Source organism: Centruroides vittatus, unplaced genomic scaffold (assembly GCF_030686945.1).
Source record: "Centruroides vittatus isolate TY-2023 unplaced genomic scaffold, ASM3068694v2 scaffold_149, whole genome shotgun sequence".
Classification (NCBI taxonomy): domain Eukaryota; kingdom Metazoa; phylum Arthropoda; class Arachnida; order Scorpiones; family Buthidae; genus Centruroides; species Centruroides vittatus.
The window spans coordinates 2,763,500-2,791,138 of NW_027122681.1; the positions used below are offsets into that span (position 1 = coordinate 2,763,500).

General features: G+C 34.6%; 1 protein-coding gene across 1 annotated transcript; it reads left to right on the forward strand.

The window, feature by feature from the left end:
- The first annotated feature begins 1,733 nt into the window (after positions 1 to 1,733).
- On the forward strand, positions 1,734 to 17,453 carry LOC136987213 (putative helicase mov-10-B.1). The gene is made up of 15 exons (XM_067284902.1): positions 1,734 to 1,774; positions 4,560 to 4,703; positions 9,455 to 9,614; positions 13,442 to 13,593; positions 13,667 to 13,846; positions 13,920 to 14,067; positions 14,147 to 14,308; positions 14,414 to 14,517; positions 15,717 to 15,928; positions 16,009 to 16,169; positions 16,453 to 16,695; positions 16,773 to 16,952; positions 17,029 to 17,117; positions 17,195 to 17,304; positions 17,401 to 17,453. Exons 1-15 carry the CDS (start codon positions 1,734 to 1,736, stop codon positions 17,451 to 17,453), a joined length of 2,139 nt encoding a protein of 712 aa, XP_067141003.1.
- The last annotated feature ends 10,186 nt before the right edge of the window (positions 17,454 to 27,639 follow it).

Consider the following 27,639-nt stretch of genomic DNA (forward strand, 5'->3'; position numbering starts at 1 on the left):
ACTGGGTCTATTTTGTCAGCCCATCCGTTAAGCAAATATTTGTTTTTAAAAATTATAATTTATGTGATAGATAGTCATTTATGTATAGTGTATAGTTTACTGTTAAGTTACGTATATAGAATGTATTTTTTTTTTTTTTTTTACTAAAACTAATGAATTAAAGCCGACATTAAACTTAGATAAAATCTACAAAATAAAGATTTCTATTATTACATAATGCTAACATTTTACAATTATACAAAGTATGTCTAAGTTTCTTTGTATATTTCTATATAACTTCATGTAATTAATGTATTTTTTAATTCATTCATTAAGAATAAAACGACAAACTTAATTTTGCCACAAGTTCTACTTCCATACTACCTTATAACCAAATTAGAATTAGTATTATGATTAAATGTCAAATGCATACTGTACATGTTATTAAATGTAAATATTATTTGCATAGACATGGAGTGACTGGAAAGAAAACATTAAAAGTAAAGCCTCACAAATAAAAAAAATCAACGTTTCAAACAAGAGGTGGGCCTTCGGTTAATCAAAAATTAACTGAAGTTGAAGAAAGAGTATTAAATTTAATCGGTGTTACTGCTGTCCCCTCTCTCCAATTGCTCGTGAAGTAAAATCATTCTTACACGAGAAGACGCCATGTTGTTTTCACTTTCGTTACGTTCCTAACGGCAGCTCGAGAGTGACCGATAACAAAAGTTTAGTTATCGCACGTGGCCATCGGCACCGAAAACGAAACGTACGGCTCGGAATAGCATTTTCACAGTTGATTAAACGCGAATCACGTGGTTCCGATAGAAACTGGTTTTTATCGTATTCGTTAGCTTAACGATACTACTCAGAATAGGCCCCCTGGTTATACTAGGTCTTGAAAGTATAACAAGTAGCCACACTTTCATATAAACAGTTTGTTATTGTACACTAGACACTTCCACATAAATTATTTTTAGTTGGTCTGGAATGTACCATATCTCTCACATAAATATATTATTTCGGGGGTCGATTTCTCCGCCCCAAACACCTATAGTAGCTTCGAATATCTCATTCAAAGGAAAATTCAGATATGTAGGGACCCGTGCCTCCCCACTGTGGGTCTGGCCGAACCCATAATGGACTTGTTAATGAAGGCCCTCTTAGTGCCCACAGGGTGGAAAGAGTTTTTAAAAGAAAATAACAGTTTTATCTATTCTTCTAAAAAGTAATTTGAGAACTGACAATTGTACTAATTTCATTTATGGTAAAGTTTTGGTATATAAACACAGATAATTTCAAAATTTATTAACATTAATTGTTTATGGTTTAAGAAATACAAATGTATACAATGTTGTACAAAAAAAGAAAACTTACTTTATTAAATATTGTTAACAGGAAAAGTATGATGTACAGGAACAAGACACTAAGAACATTGTGACCATGTCACAATAAATAACTGCTTGTTAACTTTCAAGTTTCCTACTTAGAGGAAGCCAATAGTGTTTGTGATTGTGAACATAAACATGAAGGAAAAAACACAATAGGAAAAGAAAACAAATGCTTACAAATCAGTTTCAGTAAAGAAATTTGGTTAAATCTTTTAATTTTAAAATTTGATACTGATTATAATTTCAACATAAACCATAATAATATATTTTTAATACTGATTGACATACTGTTAAATATGAAAAGTTCCAAATTTCAAATTAACTCTAGAACCGGTGAAACAATACATTCCCGGAGAAACAGTAATGTCTGCCACACACATAATTAAAGGAGTTCCTCCAAAAAGGTGAGAATGATTTGCTATTAATTTGATCAAGTTAACTTCATTAATATTTCTTAAATGTGGTATTTCACGTAGTACATTATAGGCATGTATTTTAATATATTGGATATTTTACTAGAGCAAATTCCAACCTTTCTAACATTTTATAAACATTATTTTAGATTCATCTTGTGTAGCTTATCTATATATATAAAAATGAATGTATGTCTGTGTGTGTGTGTTTGTCCTTCATGCACTACCACACCATTTATCCGATTGCCATGAAACTTCGGGAAGTTGTTTAATACACTCCCACGAAGGTTTCTGGCACATGTGAAGACCACCATTTCCCCCCTTTCAAAAATATATTTATATATGGATTAAGGCTTTTATGTCCAACAGATGGCGCTAACTTCCGACAACCTAAGTTTGCTTTTCTGTGAGGCATTATGCTTTTCTGTGAGAATGGACTAAAGCAGATCATTTTCTATCTATCTATATAAATAAAATATAACGTTCGTTTGTTCCTACCAATTCCTTTTAAATTTTGACACAACGTTGCATTCAAATACGCACGTGTTTTCATATAATATACATGTCGAAATTCCCCCACTGGGGGGCGAGATGGACAGGATTATGGCTTACTGTGAAGAACTTGGCTTCTATTTATACTATTTTAAATGCGGTTTTTTGCGTTTTTAATTGCGTTTTAATAGGGTACGTCAACAGAACATACACTAAAAAGCGATTTTTCGATATTTCCTTGCGGGGGAGAGGGACGGGATTAAGGCTTACTGCGAAGAACTCAGCTTCTATTTATACTATTTTACATGCGGTTTTTGCGTTTTTAATTGCGTTTTAATAGGGTACGTCAACAGAACATACACTAAAAAGCGATTTTTCGATATTTCCTTGCGGGGGAGAGGGACGGGATTAAGGCTTACTGCGAAGAACTCAGCTTCTATTTATACTATTTTACATGCGGTTTTTGCGTTTTTAATTGCGTTTTAATAGGGTACGTCAACAGAATATACACTAAAAAGCGATTTTTCGATATTTCCTTGCGGGGGAGAGGGACGGGATTAAGGCTTACTGCGAAGAACTCAGCTTCTATTTATACTATTTTACATGCGGTTTTTGCGTTTTTAATTGCGTTTTAATAGGGTACGTCAACAGAACATACACTAAAAAGCGATTTTTCGATATTTCCTTGCGGGGGAGAGGGACGGGATTAAGGCTTACTGCGAAGAACTCAGCTTCTATTTATACTATTTTACATGCGGTTTTTGCGTTTTTAATTGCGTTTTAATAGGGTACGTCAACAGAACATACACTAAAAAGCGATTTTTCGATATTTCCTTGCGGGGGAGAGGGACGGGATTAAGGCTTACTGCGAAGAACTCAGCTTCTATTTATACTATTTTACATGCGGTTTTTGCGTTTTTAATTGCGTTTTAATAGGGTACGTCAACAGAATATACACTAAAAAGGGATTTTTCGATATTTCCTTGCGGGGAGAGGGACGGGATTAAGGCTTACTGGAAGAACTCAGCTTCTATTTATACTATTTACATGCGGTTTTTGCGTTTTTAATTGCGTTTTAATAGGTACGTCAACAGAATATACACTAAAAAGCGATTTTTCGATATTTCCTTGCGGGGGAGAGGGACGGGATTAAGGCTTACTGCGAAGAACTCAGCTTCTATTTATACTATTTTACATGCGGTTTTTGCGTTTTTAATTGCGTTTTAATAGGGTACGTCAACAGAATATACACTAAAAAGCGATTTTTCGATATTTCCTTGCGGGGGAGAGGGACGGGATTAAGGCTTACTGCGAAGAACTCAGCTTCTATTTATACTATTTTACATGCGGTTTTTGCGTTTTTAATTGCGTTTTAATAGGGTACGTCAAGAGAATGTACTGTACAAGTTCAAGTTCTTTATTGCCGTACAAAGGTACAAGCCCGGTACCACGTAAAAGAATGTACTGTACACTAAGAAGGGATTTTTGAAATTCTCCCACGGGGGAAGTGTTACACATTTATAATAGATACATTTTGAGCCACAACAACGCGTGGCCGGGTCAGCTAGTTACTTCTAAAAGAATAACATTAAACATTAATGTTGTATAAAACATTGTAGATAACTTTAGAATGTTTAACTTTAAATCAAAGTCTATAGAATGTTACTTTGTGATATTAAAAGTTTCCCCCACATTTACTGTTGTGATTTGTCATAATTAATGTTAGCAAATTCATAAATTCACTATGTGCAACATGGTGTACAGGCACGCACATAAAATAAGTTTGCCTGTTTGATTTAGTGACATCCTTTGGGCTTTTTTTTTTAATAAGTCATCAATTCTTCTGTCCTGAAAGGAAGAACTTTTGAGTTGTGTTGTGTTATTCCTACACTATAAAATATGTTGATATTGTTTAGGAACATGCCACCTTAGAAGATCAAGTTGTATTGTTTAATGGCACAAGGATTTCATGGCTCAAACTGTACCATAAATCTTAGAAATATAAAGGAAGGGTTGTAATTGAAGTTTCAGCTCTATCCATACAATATGGACATAGCTGAAATCTGTAAAGTTTTACATTATTCCTGTGAGATTTTTTTTTTTCTTATCAGCTGATAAACTGAGTTTTTTCATCACGTACTGAAAGTCATAACTAAGTGGCAGGACCTTTCTAATAATTGTTCATTTATGATTTAATACATTATATACTGTATAAACTAAGTATTAAAATATATATATATATAAAATTGAATTAATTTTTAAATTTATTTTATTTTATTTCCAGAGAAGACGTGTTTAATTGTTTAGAAAAGTATGTAGTGTTAGAAAAATATTCCATACCTGACAGATTAAGAAAGATTGTTATCAATAATTTAAAGAAGTGGGATTCAATTACTGAAGGAGAGGCAGTTTTGGTGGATTGTATTAGGTAACTTTTTTTACTTTATGTAAACAGTTTAATAAATATTCTAAAACCAATAGTAAACCACAATCTGTAAGTTCCAGAGTTTATATCTTCTAATGCCTTCTAGCAACAGATAGGGCAGTTTTCCAGTTATTCACTTCCAGAATATTCAGAACAAGTTTTAGTTATAATGCAACTTGTGCAAAATGATCAAGTTATCAAAAAATCATTATATCTGAAAATACTGTGTTATTAATTTAGCATTTAATTATTATAGTTATAAAAATCTACAATATGATTAAGAGGAAAGCACTCAATAATGTTGTAATCAACGATTGAAATTATTGTCAAATGTTATACGACATCGTTACATACAACAAATTGTGTCGCGATGTTTTGTAAACATTCTTCTGTTACGTAATAAAAGGTTTGTGGTGCTGTTGACCCCTCGGGGAACCGTTGGTGACGGTGACCTAGTTTCACACTTCCCCCTTTCCAGCGCTGGCCTTTCCTGAATCAAGACAGTGTAATCTTTGTGTATTCTTTGTTATATAACCAGTTACACGAGTCTAACTAGTTTTTGCAAATCTCTCCGACAAGCAACATCTAGTCTAACAAATAACACCCTCAATCAGTGTTTTTCAATCGCTGGTCCATGAAAAAATTTCACTGATCTGCAGAAAAATATCTGATCTTACTGACACTGGTGCAGTTGTTGATTATAGGTGACATTTAAATAGTAATCTACACTTACTGTACATACTGTGAAAATGTGTTATTTTCTTTGTTAAAAGAAATACACGTGAAACCAAAATAAAAATGAAAAAGGTAAATTTTAATTTAGGTAAAAGTTATTAGCTACAGGTTCTTTTAGGATGCCAGTATATTTTCTGTCCCGACAGATGGAAATAATCGTATGAGCGAACAATGTTGTACAAAAATTCCCCGACTCATATATATCTTGCGACAAAGGGAAAATAATTAAAACTAATCTTATGCTAATGTTATACTATTACAAACACGAATAAAAAATGAAAGTTAAAACTAATATTAAACTAAAGGAGGAGAATAAAGGACAGGTAAGAAAATGTAAGAAGTTAGGAAAGGGGGTACCCAGCGTTGGTCTTTGATGTCTTCGAAGAATCGGTCTCTTTTATAACGTCCTTGGTGAGGGTCTTACACAAAATATGTAGAGGGGGTTCTTTTCTTCTTTTCTGTTCATTCGCTTGTCGACTGTTCAGATGCCAAAATTCACAGTTAATTCTCATGAATCAATCACAAACAAAATGAATCAATCAGAACGAATTCTTTAGTCCGTCTATGAGACGCTACTCTTTCTCTTCTGCACGCTGCCAGAACGCACCAGAAGCTCGTCTCACTCCCACTTTCTTGAGTCCGAATCCTTTTTGTTATTCACGACCCTCCTGCCCTCTAGTTTCATACTCGACCCCTCAGGGGTCGCGCACCCTTTCTTTGTTTCAGGGGATATACAATGACCATATAAGGAAAGAAATTTTGGACAGACATTCCAAAGAGGAAAAACAATAGGTAAAGAAAAGAAAGGGGATAAAAGCGTGAGAAAGTGAAATTAAAAATAATAATAAAATATTGTAGTGTTCGTAACAAGAGGGACATGATCCCGCGAGCGAAATGGTACAAAATAAAACTTAATACAAAGTAGTTTTATTCTCTCTGAACAGGTTCTTACATAGGATCCCAACTTTACAACTTCTAGAATTTTATATATACAGGAATTAAAAGTTTGTCCTCAAAAAACAGTTATCTTGCACACACGCGACAATCTGACGAGGACCGTATTCACTTACACTAACTTATACTAACTTAAAACTAAAAGAAATTGGAAGAATAGAAGAAATAAGGAAAGATAAGAAAAGTAGTAGAAATACCCGGGTTTCTTTGCGATGTGTCTTTTGGTGGGGAACAACTTCGGATCTCTCTCTTTTGTTACGTTTGTAGCCCTTTTCCTTATAGATCTTTCGTCTATAATCTTTTTCTTTCAGACTGAGTCGTCTTTCCTCGATGATCTCTCTCTGCACTTTATCCTCTTAGATCACCCTTCTCCCTTTCTGGAGCACTCCTTTTCAGCTCCTACCTCTTCGGGATTCCAACCCAGACTTCCTTCAAAGTTCTCTTATAGGAATTCCTTCCTATCGATTCCTTGGCTCCTCGTAGCCTCCAATCGTCGGACACTCGATCTGGAGCGCTACCTTCTCTCGTCAAGAGCTCGACCAAGACTGTTCTCTCCCCTTTGTTCACCGGCCCCAGGGCCTTACTTCACCTTTTGTTCTACCTATTGAGGGAAAGATAATCCTCCCCCAAGGGCAAAGAGTTAGACAAAGAGAGTTCTAGGAAGAGTTAGACAAAAGAAAGTTCTAGAAAGAGTTAGACAAAGGAACAAAGAAAATCTAAGACTAATTCAATATAAAATATACAAAATATACAATATCATGGCCAACGGCCACAATATAAACTATATACAAACACATGGCATACAGCCACAATACTTTGTTTCAAAAGTAGCTCTAGATAAGTTCATATAAGTGTAATAAATAAGCATAATTCATAATCACATGTAATTACTGGTCCATGTAAAATTATCCATAATTTTACCAGTCTATGATGAGAAAGAGGTTGAAAACACTGCTCTCGACAACAATTAAGACTCTTAAGTTACAATCAGAGGAATGAAAGATAGTATTGTGGCCGCCAGCGCCAGAGATCCCTAACACTGCCTGGCAACACTTGCCAACGATGTTGGCTGGCAACTTGTAAAAAAAGAGGCGCGAAAGTTTGCAGGTTTTTTGCCTGGATGTTGGCCGAGGATGTCGGTGACAGTTCTCACCTTTTAATAAAGTTTTTTTGTTACTGTTCATGTTTGTCTGCTTAGTTCTAAAGATCAGTAGGATCGAATGACAAAGTATAAATCATTTGCAGCTGACCAGCACAGTCAGCTAATACATCTTATATAGGTATATATTCATATTAAATTAAAGTTTCTACTTAATTAACTAATTTTCCTTGCATAAATCAATTTTCATAACATGAATAATCTCCATATTGCCTATCTTAACATTTAATCAGCAAACATAGAACTAATTTGTATTTATTTATAATAATATAAATTTTATCTGATTTTATTTAATATGAAAAATCATTTATTATTAATTTAATTTTTTCAAACAATATTCCTATTATGCTGGTGATAGCATATTAAAAATATATATATTTAACACTTATCTTTTAAAGTTAAGTTTTAGTACAAATATAAATACAGTACATCAATGCATTAATGTTTTATTTATCAAACAGCATCAATTCTTTGCAAATAATATACTGAAAAAACCAAAATATGAATGTTTTGAATAAATTTGTACATTCCTACTGTTTATGCTGGCATATACAGTAGACTTTAAGCCTGAGAAGTCTCCAAAATGAGGAGTTGATTTATAAGGTGACTACAGATTGCAACGTTTTACCACAGACAAGTAGAATAACACTCCTAACAATTGTTATGTGCTACTTACCATAACTTTAACAGGCTGTCCAAATATTTTCAGATAAAACTTGTGTTTGGCAAACTTATTTATAATAAAAATTTTAGTATAAATGAACACTATATTTCCTGCTGTTTTCTATAGCTAATAAGATAACTGTACACTAATGATACAAATGAAAGAGCATAGGAAAAGATATACTATGGTGTTCTACTATTTTGTTACTTGTATGTTGTGGTACTGTCATAGTACTATGCTGTGTAAAGTTTCTAATGGATTGGATTGTTTATTGGTGCAAGGACTTCTGAGTCATACTGGGCCAAGCATTTGTAAGAATCCAAATAATAGTCTATAAGATAAATACTGGTATACTTTCTTATGTTTTATTAGAGATGTTATTGATTTTGGAATGGCTATTATACTGATAAACAAAGTTCTTAACAAGCTAACAGACTTCTTAGTAGTTGCTTGGTGTATTAGTAAGGTGACCAACTTTTTTACAATGAAAAGGAAGACACACATAAGTTGAAGGAAAAAGTATTGTAAATAAAAGAAACATTTTATTCATTGCAACAATAATAATCTCTACTGCATGCGTATGTGCCATGTTGTGTTTTGGTAAGAAGTAAACAAAGCTACTTGCATGCAGTGCACTCTCTCAAGGTCTCCTGTGCAGAGCACATGCGTTTCATAATCACATTTTGCTGCACTGTACCGAGCCTTGATAACTGTCATGTCAAATACAAACACATCACATTACATTACATGCAACAGATCGGCTTGGCGTCAATCAAAAGTGGAGATTTACAAATTAGTCTTCAAATATCAAAAAGGAGGACTTGTAGGAGGACACTTTTTGAGGAAGGACAGAACTTACAAAAAACGGACTTCCTTCCTAAAGGAGGATGGTTGGTCACCTTAGTATTAGAAATCTGTTGCCCAATCCCTCAATAAGCGATATAGTTTACACAAAAAAAGGTTATCATAGTAAATAATGTTACACCATTTTTTCGACACTACGCTTTTGCCATAGGCCATACACCATAATCATATTTCCATTTCTAACCTACACTACATAAGCTTGATAACTTGTTATAAATTTGAGGGTAAATCTATATGGCAAGTATGTATTAATCTATAATGAATGGTTTATAAAGATCAAAACAATTTTTTAGTGTTAACAATTATATTAATAAATTTGTTTAAAAGTATTTTATGAACTTTACCAAATTTATTTTAAGATAAACTTTATTTAAACAGGAAACTCATGAATTATGGCATCCACTCCAACACATATAGTGTGTACTTTGATTTTTTATTATACTGTGAAGAAATTCAATTAGAAGAAGATATTAAAAAGTACAGTATGGCTAATTTAACAATGACATACCTTCATGAAGATAAAGCATTTTCACTTGAGGTAAATAGCTTTTTGTTTCTATTTATTTATCAGTACAGGGCAATACTTTATGATATTTGGTTATTTTATTTTAAGTATAACAATAATACAATTTCAACATTATTATTATTAATAAGGTGGCCAACTTTTTTACAATGAAAAGGAGAACACAAATAAATTGAAGGAAAAAATATTGTAAATAAAAGAAACATTTTATTCATTGCAACAATAATACACTATAATAATCTCTACTGCATGCGTATGTGCTGTGTTGTGTTTTGGTAAGAAGTAAACAAAGCTACTTGCATGCAGTGCACTCTCTCAAGGTCTCCTGTGCAGAGCACATGCGTTTCATAATCGCGTTTTGCTGCACTGTACCGAGCTTTGATGAACTGTTATGTCAAATGCAAACACATCACATCACATTACATGCAACGGATTGGCTCGGCATCAATCAAATATGGAGATTTACAAATTAGTCTTCAAATATCAAAAAGGAGGATATGTAGGAGGACTTTCGAGGGAGGACAGAACTTGCAAAAAGAGGATGGTTGGTCACCTTATTATTAATCTAAAATAAGAATCAAAAATAGCAATAGATATTAATGTCATATTAAATTTTAGAAAGTTTGCCTGAAAAATAAAAGTAATTGAGTTATGAAATTTTTTTGTAAAGTGCTGTAGGATTCACTGCTGATGACAAACAGCCCCTATTTTTATAGCGTTCTTCCTGAAAGACTAAAATCATTGAAATTTAAGTTACTAACATAGTCACTCCATCCCACAATTTCAAAGTATATCCAAATTTCATCTTTATCAAGCATGTTTCTGTTCAGTCATTGATTCAGCAGAAACATCAGATATAAATGCTGTACACTCTCTTAACTTATCTGAACTAATTGTTGTACAGATTTGGATTGGTGAAAAATTTTGTATTCTAGTGATTATATGTAAATAACAGGAAGTCAGAAAGGACCAAAAGATAAATACATTTAAGAATTTTTTTACTATTAGAGTAAGGGATGATAATAATAATAATATATATATAAGACTCAAATGAGTATACGGGATGAAACCATTACGGGATTACAATTGACACAGTTTGGATTTGCAGTACAGTTATGATCTGTTGTTCCACATTTGGTGCATATGGCTGTACTCCAGCAAGAAGTTTGTGAATGATTGAAGTGTTGGCATTGAAAGCAGCAAAGCAGATAATCTGCAGTAATGAGAGGTGGTAGTATTGGTGAATTAAATGATAGGATGAGATGTATGGTTGGAATAATTTTTCATCAGGCAGATATTTATATGTTGTACTGCTGTTACACCCCGATCTACTAGTTATCAGATTTTTCCTGTCAACTTCTGGTGTTTCATGTCATGACATGTTAAGACTATTAACCTGATTGACTGTGTGGCATTACAGTAATTGCAATTTTGCCTAATGCTATGGCGGAGAAAATTTAGAGGACTGTCGAGAATCTGACATCTTTACTAGAAGTCATCTGATTGTAATTTCTGTCAAGCAGATTATACTCCTGGTCTGCATTGGTCAGTTGACTCCAAGTGAAATCAAAAATTACTTAATAATGAGCCAGTTGATTCAGAGCCTGATTTGAGCCTCTCATTTATATAAAGCAAGATGCCCAAACAGTTTGTTGAGGACAATGTGTCATTCATCAATTGCCAGGATATCTCTTTTTGTCATGTGAATCTCTACAGATGGCAAATACATGGGTAGGCATTCAGATTCCAGAGATGGTAAAGAAGAGATTCTAAACCATCCTTGGGTAGTCCCTAACTATGGACAAGACCCATATTGAGGGGAGACCAGTTTATAGATGGTGGTGTCATGGTTTGAGTAGCATTGTGTTTAATGTCCACATTGTGTTCTATGGTTTTGCTAGGAGTGCTATTTCTGTAAGATGGTACAGAGATGAGATACCTGAACCCCAATGCCTTTTAGACATGCTATGAGTGCATATTTCATTTTCATGGATGATAATACCTACAACGCTACCTCCTACCTATTAACAGGAGTAAAACTTGTTCTTAAAATTCGCTAACGTTTTCGTCACCTCTTCTGGGCACTTCCTCAGGCTTTCGATAAAAGACCGTTGCAATCTGTATATTGACCTTCAAACCTCCCTTTCTGACATCGCACTTGGAGGGTTACCAGTACGCTATATCTGATCCGGTTCAGCTGGTAGAGTAACTTAAGCTAACCTCACCCCCGTTGTATGCAATGGTGATGGACTTCGAGTTCTTGTACCCATCTATCAAGCTTCTGCCTTGTTTCTGTGCGCTCAGAGACTTTCTGCTAGAGGTAGTGAATGATAAAGATATGCATCGAGATATTTTAGAATTGGCCCACCTGGCGTGCTATAATTTGGCGTTCCAATTTAATAGGGAAGTATAGTATACACTTAGAGTAAAGGGGGTCCCGATGGTGAGTCCAGTATCCGGAGACCTCTGCGAATTGGTAGTGAGAATGTTGGAAAGCAGAACCTTACCTAATTTCCTCCATGATATTACCCTCTATAGGAGGTACTGTACAGTACATAGATGACATTGTCATCTTTTGGAAGAGGAAACCAAATCTGGAGAGTTTTATACGCAAGTTGAACGACAACCTGTATGGGCTCATAGTGGAAATGGAACAACACAGCCAAAATAGGATCCACTTTTTGGACATAGACGTAATGTTTGATGAATCGAGCATAAGTACGGCAGTTTATAGGAAACCGACGGTAGTTGCAGCGTACATTCCTATAGGATCTTGCGATCCCTTTCAGTATAAAGTAGCGGCATTCTGAGCATTAATCAGGAGAGCGTACGCTCATTCGTCCACAGCACAGGCATTAAGACAAGAAATAGAGTATATAGAAAAGATAGCAAATGAGTATGGATACACCAACCTTATACTTATCCTCATCAGAAAATATAAGCAACAATACCCACGAGAGGTGGATAAGGGAGATAAGTGTGATAAAGAGAGGCAAGAAGACAACATCATTGTCCCGGTAACCTATAACCCAATGGTAAAAGCAGTATACAATGCTGTTGTTGTTGCTAGGAAACGGGAGATTAGGGTTGCATACAGGAGGTGTCGTACTGTTTTCAGCATACTGAGGAACAGGAAAGATTGTCCGAACCCTAATAGGTTACCGGGCGTATACAAAGTCCCAGTTGTGGATGGAAGACGCAATAGGGAAATGGTGTATGTGGGTGCAACAAAAAGATCCTTGGAAATGCAATTAAAGGAGCATAAATCAGACATAATATGGAGTAAGTTCACAACAGCCCTGTTGACTTACGCAAAAGACCCCAACATCACAGCGGAGTTTGATAGGGCGCGTATCATTCTTACCATCCCACATTAAGACTACCTTAAAATTTTAGAAGCCATGGAAATTTTTAAAGTGCAGTGTGAAGATAAGAGAATCAACTTTAAGGAGGAAATGTCCCTTTCTAAAGCGTGGCAATTCTTAATGGAAGATAACATGTAATTATATTTATTGTCTCTGATTTTTACTGTTAGGAGGTTAAGCGGGTATACGGGTGAAGATTTATAGTATGGAGAAACGCATGCGCTTAGGGAGTTAAGTAATTGAACACCTTCGAAAGGGAAGTTTGAAGGTCAATATACAGCTCGCAACGGTCTTTTATCGAAAGTCCGAGGAAGTGTCCGGAAGGGGCGACGAAGATGTTAGTGAATTTTAAGAACAAGTTTTTCTCCTGTTAATAGGTTGGAGGTAGCGTTGATTTATCATCCCGATGTATCAGAAGGATTAGAAAGTAGATAATACCTACACACACAGGACTTCATTTGTTAAATATTATTTCAGGTGCCTGGTTTAATGGAAAATATACCTTCCATTCTGAAAGGAGATTCTATATTTGTACGATCAAATAATAATTCCCAGAATCCAATTACTGAGTATGAAGGACGTGTTCATGAAATAAATCAGAATTCAGTGGTATTAGGATTTTCAAAGGAGTAAGAATTTTTTTTAAATTTAATCTACCTGTGAATATGATTGACATAACTTTGATATTAAATGTATTTGCAGATTTCTTAAAACATTTATGGATGGAATGAGATTTGATATCAGATTTTCATTTAATAACAGTAATTTGAAGTTAATGCATCGTGCATTGAAAATGTATAATCAAGTCGATATTGTTCCTTTATTATTTCCAACTGCAGAAACTGCTGCTAAGCGTCGGTTGCAATCTGTGAGAAAATTTGTGTATGTATTTAAACATTTTATAATGGACTAATAGTATTTTTTGCTTAATTATAAGTTGAAATTACTTTTATAGATTTTTTAATAAAGACATAGAAAGCAATCCTGAACAAGCAACTGCAGTGGAACAGATTGTTCTAGGCAGTTCGTATCCTGCTCCATATTTGCTCTTTGGCCCTCCTGGAACTGGAAAAACAGTTACACTTGTAGAAGCCATTAAACAGGTTTGCTTTAAATACATGTTTTTAATTGGTTTGTTAATTTTTCTGATTTATTAAAGATGTTCATTTTAAATTAAATCAGTTATGGAAACTGGATGATGATACGAAGATTCTAGTCTGTACACCTTCAAATAGTGCAGCTGATCTGATTACAGAAAGGATAATAAAACATGTTCCACTGCGCCAAGTTTTTCGGATGTATGCATTCTCTCGATCTTTCAAACTCATTCCCGAGAAAATTAAAGTAAGTTCTTGTGCTGACATTTTTAAAATTATAATCATTCAAAACTCTCAGATTTAAACCTATTATTATGATTTTTAGATTTAATATTATTTAAATCATTTTCAGAAATGTAGTAACATTCATTCTGCATCTCGGAAGCTTTTTTATCCTTCCCGTATACTCGTAATGCAGTATCGAATTATAGTGACTACACTTGTCACAGCAGGAAGGTAAGGCTCATTTTTAAATTATTATATACACATATATACAAGAAATTCTCTGAATTTCTCTGCATTTTTAATAAAATACTAATTTTCATAAACCTTTCTTCTCTTGTTCAATACAGAGAGAGAATTTTTCTAACACAATATACACATATATGGAGTTCATAACAAAAATTTTCAAATCTCCCAATAAAATTTCCCCGAGTTTGAACAAATATAGCAAACTAAATGATATGAAGGATGATTGAGAATATCTGTAACATCTAATAAAAAGCTGTTATTTTCAAGCAATGAACGATTTCCTATAGACGTGCTGTGTGCATGCTTTATCATTACACATATCTTACAACAGGAACAGGTGTGTATTTTTTTAAAGGTATTTAATATAAGCATTGTGCAATATCAATGTTAATAAAGAATTTTCTAGCATTTTATGCTTGTCAGCGTTTTGATTCAAAAAGCAGCATTTTTCTTCCAAAGTTGCAGCATTTCTGATTTTAACGGTTGTAACTAATCAGTGAAATCCATGCTTTCAGACAATGTGACAAATAGTATTGTTAATCAAAAAGGTTGTACCTTACATCACAATAAATAATATACTTTTCTCATAGTAAAAGTTTAGTAAACATGAAAAAGTTTTTACACTAATTGGGCTGCAATTTGAAAAATTTGCAGACCTATAAATTCCCACTGTCGTCCGTCCGTTCGGCTGTCTTTCCTTAATCTCGAGAAGGGAATTAGATAGATGAAAGCCGAGACCAGATGTAGAAACCTTGAGGACAGAAGGCCCTAATAACCATATAAGAACTTTCAATGCAAACTGGAAATCATGTTATTTTAATTTAAAACTTTTCCCCCGAAAGTATTGGTAGTTAATAGATGATTGGCACGACTCTATTGTTAAAGGAAAAGTATGATGTACAGGGGCAAGCCACTACTAATTTGAAATGGAGAGCATATATTTTAAATGAAATGAATTACAAATTGCCTCCCACACACATTTGGAAGAACAAACTGCAATTGATAACAGTCATTATTTGGTCAGCTACACAAAAACACTCCTTTAATTATATATTGGATTAATGATTTAATTTGAAATAATTAAAAATATTGACACCATTAATTCTTGCCTAATCAATTTATAATCTAATAAGAAATCATATTTGGTTTTGAAAATTTTAAATATTTCATAATCTAATTTTCAGATTGGTATCTGCAGCTTTTCCCTGCAATTATTTCACTCACATATTTATCGACGAAGCTGGAAATTCTTATGAACCGGAAACGATTATTCCAATATCTGGTTTACTGCAGAGTTCGATTGATAATCCTAAAGGCGGTCACCTGATTCTTGCAGGAGATCCAAAACAGTTAGGTCCTATTGTCAGATCGAAATTAGCCACTAAATACGGTTTGGGTAATTATTTTTAATGTTTACTTTTATTATGAAAGTTATTTTCATTTTGTTTATTAAAAGTATATAATTTTTTTAAACAGGTTTGTCACTTTTGGAACGCCTGATGAATATAGAACAAGTGTATGGACGCAAAGAAAATGTATACAACAAAAAAGTACTTACAAAATTATTGAAAAATTATCGAAGTCATCCATCTATATTGAAACTTCCAAATGAGTTGTTTTATGACAACGAATTGCAGGTGAGAGATTTAATTAATTTAACAAATTAATTAGCATTTTTGTAAAACTTTCTGCTCTGTGGGTACTAAGAGGGCATCTTCATACCCATTGTGGATTCAGCAGTCCCACAATATGGACAGCTGAGTAGTGAAGGATGATACTTAACATATCTCGAACAGACTGCATATGAAAAATGGGGGGTTGCTCGCCTGGATTCAATCACAGAAATAATTTAAGTAGAGAATATAATAATAATAATGATTGTTACAAAGAATTTAAAGATGTGAATTTGTTTCTTTCTAGGAATGTGCAGACAAAACTGTGTGCAATTTATTCTGCAATTGGACATATTTACCATCAAAAGGTTTCCCAATTATATTTCATGGTGTAATCGGTCAAGATAAGAGAGAGCCAAACAGTCCGTCGTATTTTAATCTGGAGGAAATTTCAGTTGTCATGGATTACGTTGAAAAGTTACTCGAGTCTACAGGTGATCTTAATTTGTCTCCGAAAGATATAGGAATTATATCCCCTTATAGGAAACAGGTGAAAATTAGTTTAGTTATATTTATACAGTTGGAAATGAATATAACAAAATTAACATAATTATTTAATAAATTTAGGTTGATAAAATCAGAAACGAATTGAAATTAACTGAAAACTGCAATGGCATTTCTGTTGGATGCGTGGAAGTATTTCAAGGGCAAGAAAGGAAAGTAATCATTATTTCGACCGTCCGCAGCAATCCCGATCTTCTCGCCATAGATCATAAATTTAACCTTGGATTTCTGAGAGAACCTAAAGTAAATTTTATTAATTAAAAGCTTTTATATTTTCCAATCCAATCCATAAATTTACAATGTCCTTTGCCTATTTCAGAGATTCAATGTAGCATTAACAAGAGCAAAAGCATTATTAATAATAGTGGGTAACCCTTTCATCTTATCAAAAGACAAGAATTGGAACAGGTTGATATTTATTTTTTTTAAATAATTTTTGCCAAATATGTATAAAATACATCACTAATAATTATATTTATACATAGGCTATTGGAATATTGTTGTGACAATAAAAGCTATTGTGGTGCCCCTTATGTCTACAATACCAACAATGAAATTGGTGATCTTATGGAAAGGATGTCATACTTTGGAATTGGTAATTAAAGATTATTACATATAAATTTCATTCTGTATTAAAAGGATACAAATGCTCTATTTCTTGGAAGTATAAACATTGTTATATAATTTCCAGTTGAGGTGGAGAAAAGTGAAGAGGAAGAAATTAATGATGAAGAAGAAAAATAAATGTTAATGAAGAGTCTTTACAAGAAACAAAATAGAAAAATGATGTGTAATATTTTTGTAAAATGTGTATAAATTTGTTAAATTATTTACATATTTGTATATATTGTTGGTTTACTCCACTACCTCACTGTTGAGATGTATTGATCTTTTTTAATTTTTTACTGATACAAATCTTGTATGCTTTTTATACTGTATACACTTGTTTTTATACAAATATATTTTAAAAAGAAAATAAAATTTATCAATTAAAAATTTTGTATTGTCTTATCCCAGGAGTGAGAGTACAATTTGCAAACCAGGCACTAGTGATTTTTTTGTCACGACTGTCGCCATCTTGTCGCTGTGGTTACTAGTCACCCCAAAAACTTAAGTTTTAACAGCCTATTTTTTTATCCGTCAGTACTATATGGCCTTTAAGTATGAAGGCGGCTGTGGTATGTGCACTTATCACAAAACAGAAGAAATTAACGCAAAGAGCGCTACTAGCGAGGTTGAGGCCGAAGTTTTAAACGAGAAAACGTGTACGTCGGACGTTCAGCTTTCCTGTAAGCCTAGAAGTTTGACAATGGTGTTTGGAAAGTCAGTGGAATCATGCTCGACATTCCAAACGCCATTGTCAAACTTCTAGGCTCATAGGAAAGCGGCGCTAAACGTCCGAAGTACGCGTTTTCGTGTTTAAAACTTTGGCCTCAACCTCGATATTGTGTTCACCCGATCTGGAGCGAAAGGCAGCTTAATGAACTGCATTTCTATCCTCAAAAATTCTTTTGGATATTTCCGTATGAGTGTTGAGAGTTTTGTGAATTACTACAAATTTTGAAACCTTTCATTATCTTATCAAACCACAAACATGCACCATTTTTATTTTTAAATCACTGTCAGAATATTCTTTCAATGTTTTGTTATGTAGGGGGGGTTGCTTCATTTCAACCTCTATTAAAACATTTACATCATCTTATCCAACTACCAAACGTATACCCGCCTCAATTTTCTAATACAGCTCCCCTGTCAGACAGCCCGGAAAAGTTAAGCAACTCTCGTTGCTGGATTGTTTATGGATTTCCGGATTCTATTATACTAGATTACTTTATTGTTACTACAGTGAAATCTAGTCAATTGGAATCGATCGGTAAATTTGAAACTTCAATGTAAAAACTTTCGAGTTACGGAGGTTGGGCTAAAAATCAAGATTTTGTGTATGAATTCATTATGGGATTAATTAAGATTTTACTTTTATTAGCATTTACAATGCTTTATAAAACTCATCTCTCTCCGAAAATAAGCGTTTTCACATTTTAAAATAATTAGTAATATGAAAGTTTACGATAAAAAATCTGATAATAGATGACGTCAAATACAAGTTATCTATGTATGTAAAGGAGGGTGTTTGTTTGTTCGCTATGCACTTGTAGACCGTACGACCAATTTCTACTAAACTCGGCATTTACGTTAACATATTTTTAACTTAGATAATGTCATACAAATCATCACGAAATATTGAATGCATTTCTATATATCAATTAATTTCTGTCGATATTCGATTTTCCGTTTTAATATGTGGCGCCAGCTATTGGCGAAAAAATTTAAAAATAATAAACTCAATATAATTTGTACGAAAATTAATATAATTTTTAAAAGAAACAAATATTACATTCAGTTAATACGGACTGGCCACGTGGAAGTTTCTAGGTTTTATACACGTTAGTTACATCTAAATTCGGGCCAGATGGTTTTAGAAAGTCTTCCAGGGAGGCACCAAATCAATCAAACTAATTGTAATAATTTTTTCTTTTAACTACACGTATTTATCTCCGCGCGAATCTTATGTAAACTCTCTCTCGCAACCACTTACAATATGGATCAGTTAACTGTAACGAAAGTTTTCAACCTGTTCTACAGGCCATTTTCAGGTTTTTAGAAATTAAGGCATATTGATACAGTAGAGAACCGAAAATCGGAATCAATTGGGGACTGGGGTTGTTCAGATTAGTGATTTGTTCCGATTACCGATTATGCACGAACAGATACATTAACCTGTCCGATGTTCAAATTTTCTCCGTTGCGTGTCGCCTCGTGTTGAATTTTCGTCGATTTTAAGCCTAACGAAAATTTTTATAATAATAATCGAGGCTATCGTATCGTTAAAAATTATTTCTGCATTTTGTACAAACAAAATAAATATATTGAAGAATATAAAAACATGAAAATTATACTTTAGAAGTAAATTTAGTATCAAAAACGTTCGATTCAGTCCGACTGAAAAGCGTTCCGATTACCGGCGATTCCGATTACCGGGGTTCCGATTAACGAGTCTCTACTGTAACTGTTCTTTTTTGTATGAAAGAGTAAAGAACACATTTAAAATACAATATTCTTTGGAATATTGATTCGAATAATCTAAAAAATAAATTACAGTAATGTATATACAATTTAAAATATCAAAATAATAAAATAGATAAAAAAAACGTTGGTTAAAGGTTGAAAACGTTTGTTACGGTCAATAAATTCAGTGAGATAAGGTGTTTTTGTATAGGTATAACACAAAAGCAATTATTCTCACAGTTTTACAAGAATTTTTACTTAAACAAGTTCTATATGAAGACTTTCGGACGTTAAGGTTAGCAACTCGATCACGTGCGGAGCCATCACAACCTGTCTAACACGGATCACTTTTCAAATATTAATAGTACACCCGTATTAATTAGTAGTCGTTGACCATCCTCTTTTCCGGGAGGAGATCAACGGCTACTTTTGCTCGAATCACTTCGACCCTATCCGCAACGGTCCCTTACTTCTTTTGGCCAGATGGCCGAGCGGTCAAGGTGGCAGCCTACCGCTCTGGGGGACCCGGAATCGAATCCGAACGGGTCGAGCAATCCCCAGGACTTTTTCGGGGGGGGGTCCGTTCGGATATGTCGGGCCCCGTCCCTCACCACCCGGTCGCCCCATTGTGGGCCTGGCCGAACCCCCACAATGGGCCTACTAAAAGAGGCCCTCTTTGTGCTCACAGGGCGGAAAGAGTTAAAAAAAAAGGTCCCTTACTTCTATCGGACCAACGGTATGGCGGTGTTGGAATCGAAACATCCAAAATACGAGGTTATCAGCCTGCACAAAATATGATTTAAATGGAATACGTGAGATTAAACACTTGGTGTTTTAAACTCTTATGTAAAATAACATTTGTAGTTATATAAATCAAATACTACAATATAAGAAAAAGGTTAGAAGTAAAAAAAAAACATCTAATAATCTTAATGTTTGTTGTTAGTTTTTCCCGAGAGACACCAGACTCATCTGTTAGTTCTAGAATAAATCACATTTGTAAGTAGCTTGCATAACATGCACTTTTTGTATAGGAGTGTCGCGTGTCAATACAAGTCCTCGATGCAAAGGAAAATGAAAGACCTTTTGAGGCCTTATGCTTTGAAACTACTTCTAAAGCCTTAATCGTAAACGTTTAAATGCTTTATTTAAAAAATTTTCAGCTTACAGTATTATAAAACTTTAAAAAAAGACAAACAAACAAACATAAACAAAAAGCCGAATTAATAATCCGTAGAATTGATTAAAATATTTTTCTTCAAAATTAAATAATTGAATTTCATCATTCCAATAATGGTTTTTATGGTTATTATTAAACAATGCTTCCCAAAAAACAATGGAAATTAATCAAGTATTGAAACAGATTTACACAACGATTAATTTGCATTCTCGAAAAGTCTCGAATTTCGAAAAGCTGAAAAGGTTTCATGGTAAAATTTCGAATGATATTTCATTCCCGAGAGCACGCGTATTTGACGTGGGACCCGAGGACCGAAATCCGAAGACCACATTACGAATGGAAAGATTCGACACTCGAGTTTCCAAGAGCAACCTTCGGTGGAATTTATTTGGCGTGGGACCCGGGGATAAGTCCGTGAGAAATTGATGCAGATACATGATTGATATCACATTAATTCGTATAGGAGTAGTTGATACATACAAGTGTATTACAGATTTCATGTTCCATCTGCATCAATTCAATTGCAATTACCGGACTTCGCCCAAGAGTTATCATCATCTTGTCACGGCGCACTCAGCATCAGGTAATTATATATTATTTAATGCATCTGTTAGAATCATCAATTTATGAAATTTGCGCTATGTTTTCTTCATATTCATTACAACACTTCCTTACAAACACCCCTCACATTCAAACATTCAAAATTGAATCATTATCTAATTTGTTCATCGCATCCATTCATTTATATATCACGCGTCAAAGCTGTAAACAACACCGTCACATAACACAAACACCGCTTTCCAAAATCCAACCCCTAGGTCCTCGTCCTGGAAAGTGGAAACGCTACTCGATGATTTTGAATGGCTGCTAAAGGGGCTCTGGTACACTAGATATACTAGTATATATATATATATATATATATATAAATAAAATAAAAAAATTATACAGAATTCCAAATTCGTCTTTGTAATTGTCCGTATGAATAATTTTAAATGCTTTATTATTATTATATTATCTTTATTTGTATAAAATGGTTTCAGTAATTATTAAAATTGTTTCGTTTGTTTAAGAAAACATTCTGACCAGGGGATTATAACAATAATGTCCTCGAAATATTTTAACGTTTTATGGGGAAGGGAACGCTTGCGACGTTCGTCAGTGTTGGCGAGTTTTTGAGTGAGATGTCATTAATGAACTCTAGCGCTTTGGATTGGATTTATATTAAAAATTGTGTGCTTATTTACTTCAGTTTTACTAAAGTTTTTGATATATATTTATTACTATGTACTTTATTACTAATTGGAGGCATCGAATCTAACTCTGGCCCGATGTCTCGTACTCCTCCTCCCTCCTCTCCTTCAGAGTCGTCCATATCGTCTGTTGGTAAAAGACAAAGGTCTGCTAGTGAACCAACTCTAAAATTTCAACGTCTCGAATGTTTTTTTCCTCTACTGGCTTCGTCTGCTAATGTACCTCAAAATTTATTTTCTTTTTTGGAGAAGAAATTTGATACCATTTTGACTAAACTCGAAGATTTAGCTACTAAATTTGGGTTAGATTTACCCTAGGTAGCCAAAATGGCGACTCGTCTCTGATTACAGAAGAAAGGAGACAGTGGGACGCACGTTCTAACCGATTCTAATAATTTGGTTGCTAATAATTATGGTAATTTATTAGAATAGGTTAGATTAGGTTAGAACGTGCGTCCCCACTGTTTCCTTTCTTCTGTATGCTGGAATCAGAGACGAGTCGCCATTTTGGCTACCTAGGGTATATCCAAAAATCTAACCTAAATTTGAATAGCTGGTAAATTTGCATAAAGACTTTGAACAGCGTCTCCTGAGTGTGGGGAAGAAGGTAGAAGAATTTTCTAACTTAAATGTTACTTCTACTACTCCGACTTCCTATTTTTTTATATCACTTAGATTCATCGTCTAATGAAGGTCAGAGAAATAATATTGTTGTCGCCGGATTAGAGGGAAATTCGTCTGAAGTTGTGGCATTCTGTCATCCGTTAAAAGACCCAATGGTGACTCTATTTTGGTGAAAGATCTTAAGATAGTTTAAAAAAATAATTTGGTGGTGACTGAACTTGACGCTGTCTCCGATAAAAAGAAACTCATTTACCGAAATGTACTGTACTGTATACATAACATCCAAATGAGGGAAAAGTGTTCTAGGGTAAAGTTTTTTGACGATTTACATTGGAGATCGAGAATTATGAAAAGAAATCTCGTTCCTTTTTACCGAGAGGCTAAGGCGACAGGTAAGTCTGCTTTCATGAGAGCTGATTGTTTAACAATTGATGGAGATAACTTTACGTTTGACCTACTGAATAACAAGCTGATGAAGATTGAACCTTTTTTATTACCAGGGAAGTCGGTGGATCGTCAAATGGACGAAAATTAAAAACTTTACCTGTTATTCCTTGTTCAGAAGTTTTTTTTTTACGTTAAAGGTATTATCTTGGAATAGCCAAGGTTCATTATATACTAATTTTTCTGATAAGAGTTTTGTTGATTTTGTCTTTTCATATCATGTTATTGGTATAACTAAATCGTGGATGATATCATCGTTGAAAACCCTTCTTTCATCACTATCTTCTTGAATCATGGATGACATCATCGTTGAAAACCCTTCTTTCATCGCTATCGCTTCTTTAATAGAAAACCCTTCTTTCATGGCTAGATGAAAGAAGGGTTTTCAATTATCGCATATTAAAAACTCTGCTGAATTTTGGAAGATTGTTAATAAATTTCGAACTAACAAACTTGCGCATAATAACATTTCTATTTGTGATTGGTCGGATTATTTGAAAACCTAGTTCTCTGGACCATCTTTGGCTGCACTGTCCATTTGTACCAATGACACTACGGACCAATTACTTGACGAAAATTTTTCTTTTGATGAATTACAATTTGTAGTGCGGTGTCTAAAAAAAAAATAATAATAATAAAGGCCCTGCTTAGATGCTATTAAGGCTAAGATGATTAAATCTCTCCCGATTAATGCTTTAAACGATTTGTTATCTTTATTTAATAATTTCAAAACTAATTATTCTTTTCTTACTATTTGGAAAAATATCTGCTTAAAAGTGATATATAAGAAGGGTGGTCGTTTCGATCCTCTGAATTATCGTCTAATATCGCTAATCAGTTTAATTAGGAAAATTTTCTCTACGTTATTGGTTAATCGTTTGCGACTTTGGCTTGAGCGGTTTCATGTTATTTATATCAGTCAGGGTGCTTCTGTAGCGAATAGAAGTGTTGGTTACAATTTATTTCTTTTTCTTTTTAATACCTTCCGAAGTTTGTGTCATGTACTCTTTTTCTGCGCAATTAAACGGTTGTTAGTTGTTAACCTGGCATCCGAGACAAGAGTATAGCTGCCAAATAAATATTAGTTCTAAACTATGTCGCTACGGCGAACAGCGCCAACTGCATTTGTCAGTTTGGGGTCGTAGTTACAGGCCTTATCGTTTTTATCGTACTGTCAACGTTGTTGAACTCGTTATACGTTAAATAAAATGGAGTATAGGGAGTGTGATTTATAAAATATACCGGTACAATACTTGTGTTTTCTATTCGTAATTATAAATTATTAGTTAAAAGTGAAAATAAAATAGATTTATGAACAGATACATTGCTTAAAAATGAATTATTCTATAAAAAATTAATATTGTAAGATTATGTGATGGAATTATGAATAAAATACAACATAGGGGGCTTAAAATTTATTATCTGTGGCAGTTAATAAGATATATAGAATTATTTAGGCTTAATGTTCGTTTCTGAACCACTTATAATATACTTAACGGAGCGGCCGGATGGCCGAGCGGTCAAGGTGGCAGCCTGCTGCTCTGGGGGACCGGGATCGAATCCGAACGGGTCGAAAAATCCCCAGGAATTTTTCGGGGGGGTGGTCCGTTCGGATATGTCGGTCCCCGTCCCTCACTACCCGGTCGCCCATTGTGGGCCTGGCCGAACCCATAATGGGCCTACTATAAGAGGCCCTCTTAGTGCCCACAGGGCAGAAAGAGTTAAAAAATATATATATATATATACTTAACGGTATTTTCCACTTTATATTTCTGTTTCCATTCTTTAAAATCACTAAATGAATTAAATGTCTGATTATAATTACATGTAGTAATATCGTGTAGCTCTCTGAAGTGTGACAATACTACTACTATTTTATAAAATTCACCTGAATAAACTACATTTAAATAACTTTATAACTTTAGCATTCCTGTTATAGTCCTCCCTTTTATGCTTCTTTTTCACATGTCTGCTTAAACTTTGTGCTTTAAATTGCATATACTGCATTCCATTTTCAACGAAACACTGAAACAAAAACAAACTCAGTTGCCGCTGTTCGCGGTAGCAGCAGGATTTAGAACAAATGTCTACCAGAGGGCTAGAGTCTTGTGAATCCCAGTGATTCACTTCCAACGCGCCGTCTTTCAGATCTCCTCCATTCCGAATCCGACCGCTCGCGTGACCTTCACAACAACACTGACATTAATCAAAAACAGCCCTAGTTGCTGTGTGGTGTCTTCTATCCTGACGTCAAGTGGTGCGGAAGCCTAGGGGGCGCTTTGCGCATTATCACAATTACAGGACTGAGTGATGAAAGATGAACACAGGTGTATTTTAAAACCTATATGTATATATTATGTAATATTATATTATATAAAATATAATCTCTTATATAATTTTTAAAAGACATTTATTTCAGCAAGAAAAATGTGTAAAATTCTAAATATTTGCAAAGTTTTAGCACTCCCGCAAACTTTCATCGACCCGTAAAGAATCAATACCGACCACGTCGAGAAACCCGAAGTTAATATAATAGAATGTATTTAACAAAACATTTCAATTTGAGAATTAATAAATCACAGGAGGGACAATTGTAAATTACTTATTAGCAGTTTATAATAATTTAAATTTGATTTTGTACTCGACTTTTTCAACGAAACAGCAAAACACTTTGGGCTTTCAACATCAAATGGCATAAGAAAGCTGCCCAGCAGCGGCCGAATGGATAAAATGGAACAAGCAGCTCTTCGCCTGCCGTTGGTCATTTCCAGACGAACGACAACCCAGAACTCACCACGCGAAGGTGGCTGCTTCAGAGTTCCACCAAGAGTTGGAAAGAATGCTACTCCACAAGTGACCAACGTCACTTGTCGAGTCGAATTCTTCCTAACTCGCACAATGAAAACATTTATAATTACCTCTGAATACTTCAAATTCATCTATTCGAAGCTCACCGTATTATTACTATCTAAACTAAGGGATTCAATATTTAAAAGTCTTTTATTATTATTAATAAAATATTTTAAAATACATTGGTTATATGAAACAGAATATGCAAATCAAGTCAGCATCAGTGCTGATGATACGCGTGGCCATGGGCACTTAGCCTGCTAAACAAAGAAGGTATTTACAGAGGATGTATGTGACGCGAGTTAACATGGGCACAAATTTACAGGAGTAGGAAGGCGCGTGACCATGGGCGCACAGCCAGCTAAGATGAGTATAATCGTAGGTGAGAGTCCGAGTGACGGAACTAACCTGAACGGCTCAGTGCGACCTGGAGGGGTATGAGTTGGTGTATTGGTTACTATGGTACACAGAGGTGTTGTTTCTTGTCTGATCACGCTGGTAGTTGTTGCTGTCGTGGCTGCCGCTGAGATGCTTTATGTATGATATATTTCTCGGCTTGCACGGATGGTATCACTGACCATGAGCTTCTTCATTGTTTTGGCATAATTTCTAGGGATAGCTAGACGTCTGATGGTCAGTGCCGTAACTAGGATTTTGGACGCCTATGGCCAAGAATAAAAATGGCGCCTTTTTAATTTTTGTTATTAAATAAAAATAAAAATGGTGGTTTATTTTTGAAATATATGTTCGTAGAAATTACAGATCATAAATACTATACAAATATAAATGTAGAAGTTGTTTTGTGTTGTTAATTTCGAATACATATTATTCCAAAACCTTCTCATTGGCGCCTTTATTAAATCGGCGCCTATGGCGGGGGCCACGTTGGCCATACCCTAGTTACGGCTCTGCTGATGGTAGCTTCATTGGCTGAATCCCAGCCGCCCAGAGCAATGAGCTACAATGAATGCATCAACGAAGGTATTAAAACCCCTACCTTTTAAAAAGTCAGCTAGAGCCTTGCATTTTTCGATTTTTGCCGATCTAGTAGTAGAAAAGGCCTCCTCTCCATTTTCAAAGGGCACCGTCACGTCAATTATCGTAGCTTCCTTCGCAGACTCATTGAGGAGTACTAGATCTGGTCGGCAGTTATCCGGGAAGTCAGGAATCCGTTGATTGATGAGAAGAATTCCTCCTTTTTTATCAAAGGCGTTGGCCAGGCGATGCAGGATGTTATTGTGCTTCTTGGTTATATCGACCATGCTCGGGAGGCAATGACACAGGACGTGTGCTAAGGTCTCATTGCGGTGTGTGCACCGCATACATTTTTTGGAGAAGTTACCATAACGCTTATGTCCGTGGAGCGGAACCACACTCATGCGGGCACGGTGGATGAAGTGCCAGTCCGCAAATTGGGTATATTTTCCGTCCCACATAAAGTGATTACTCTCCCTGCAAGCGTTGGTGATGCGAAAGGCCTTACCTTGGTCGGGTTTGTTGTGGAGTGACTTTAAGT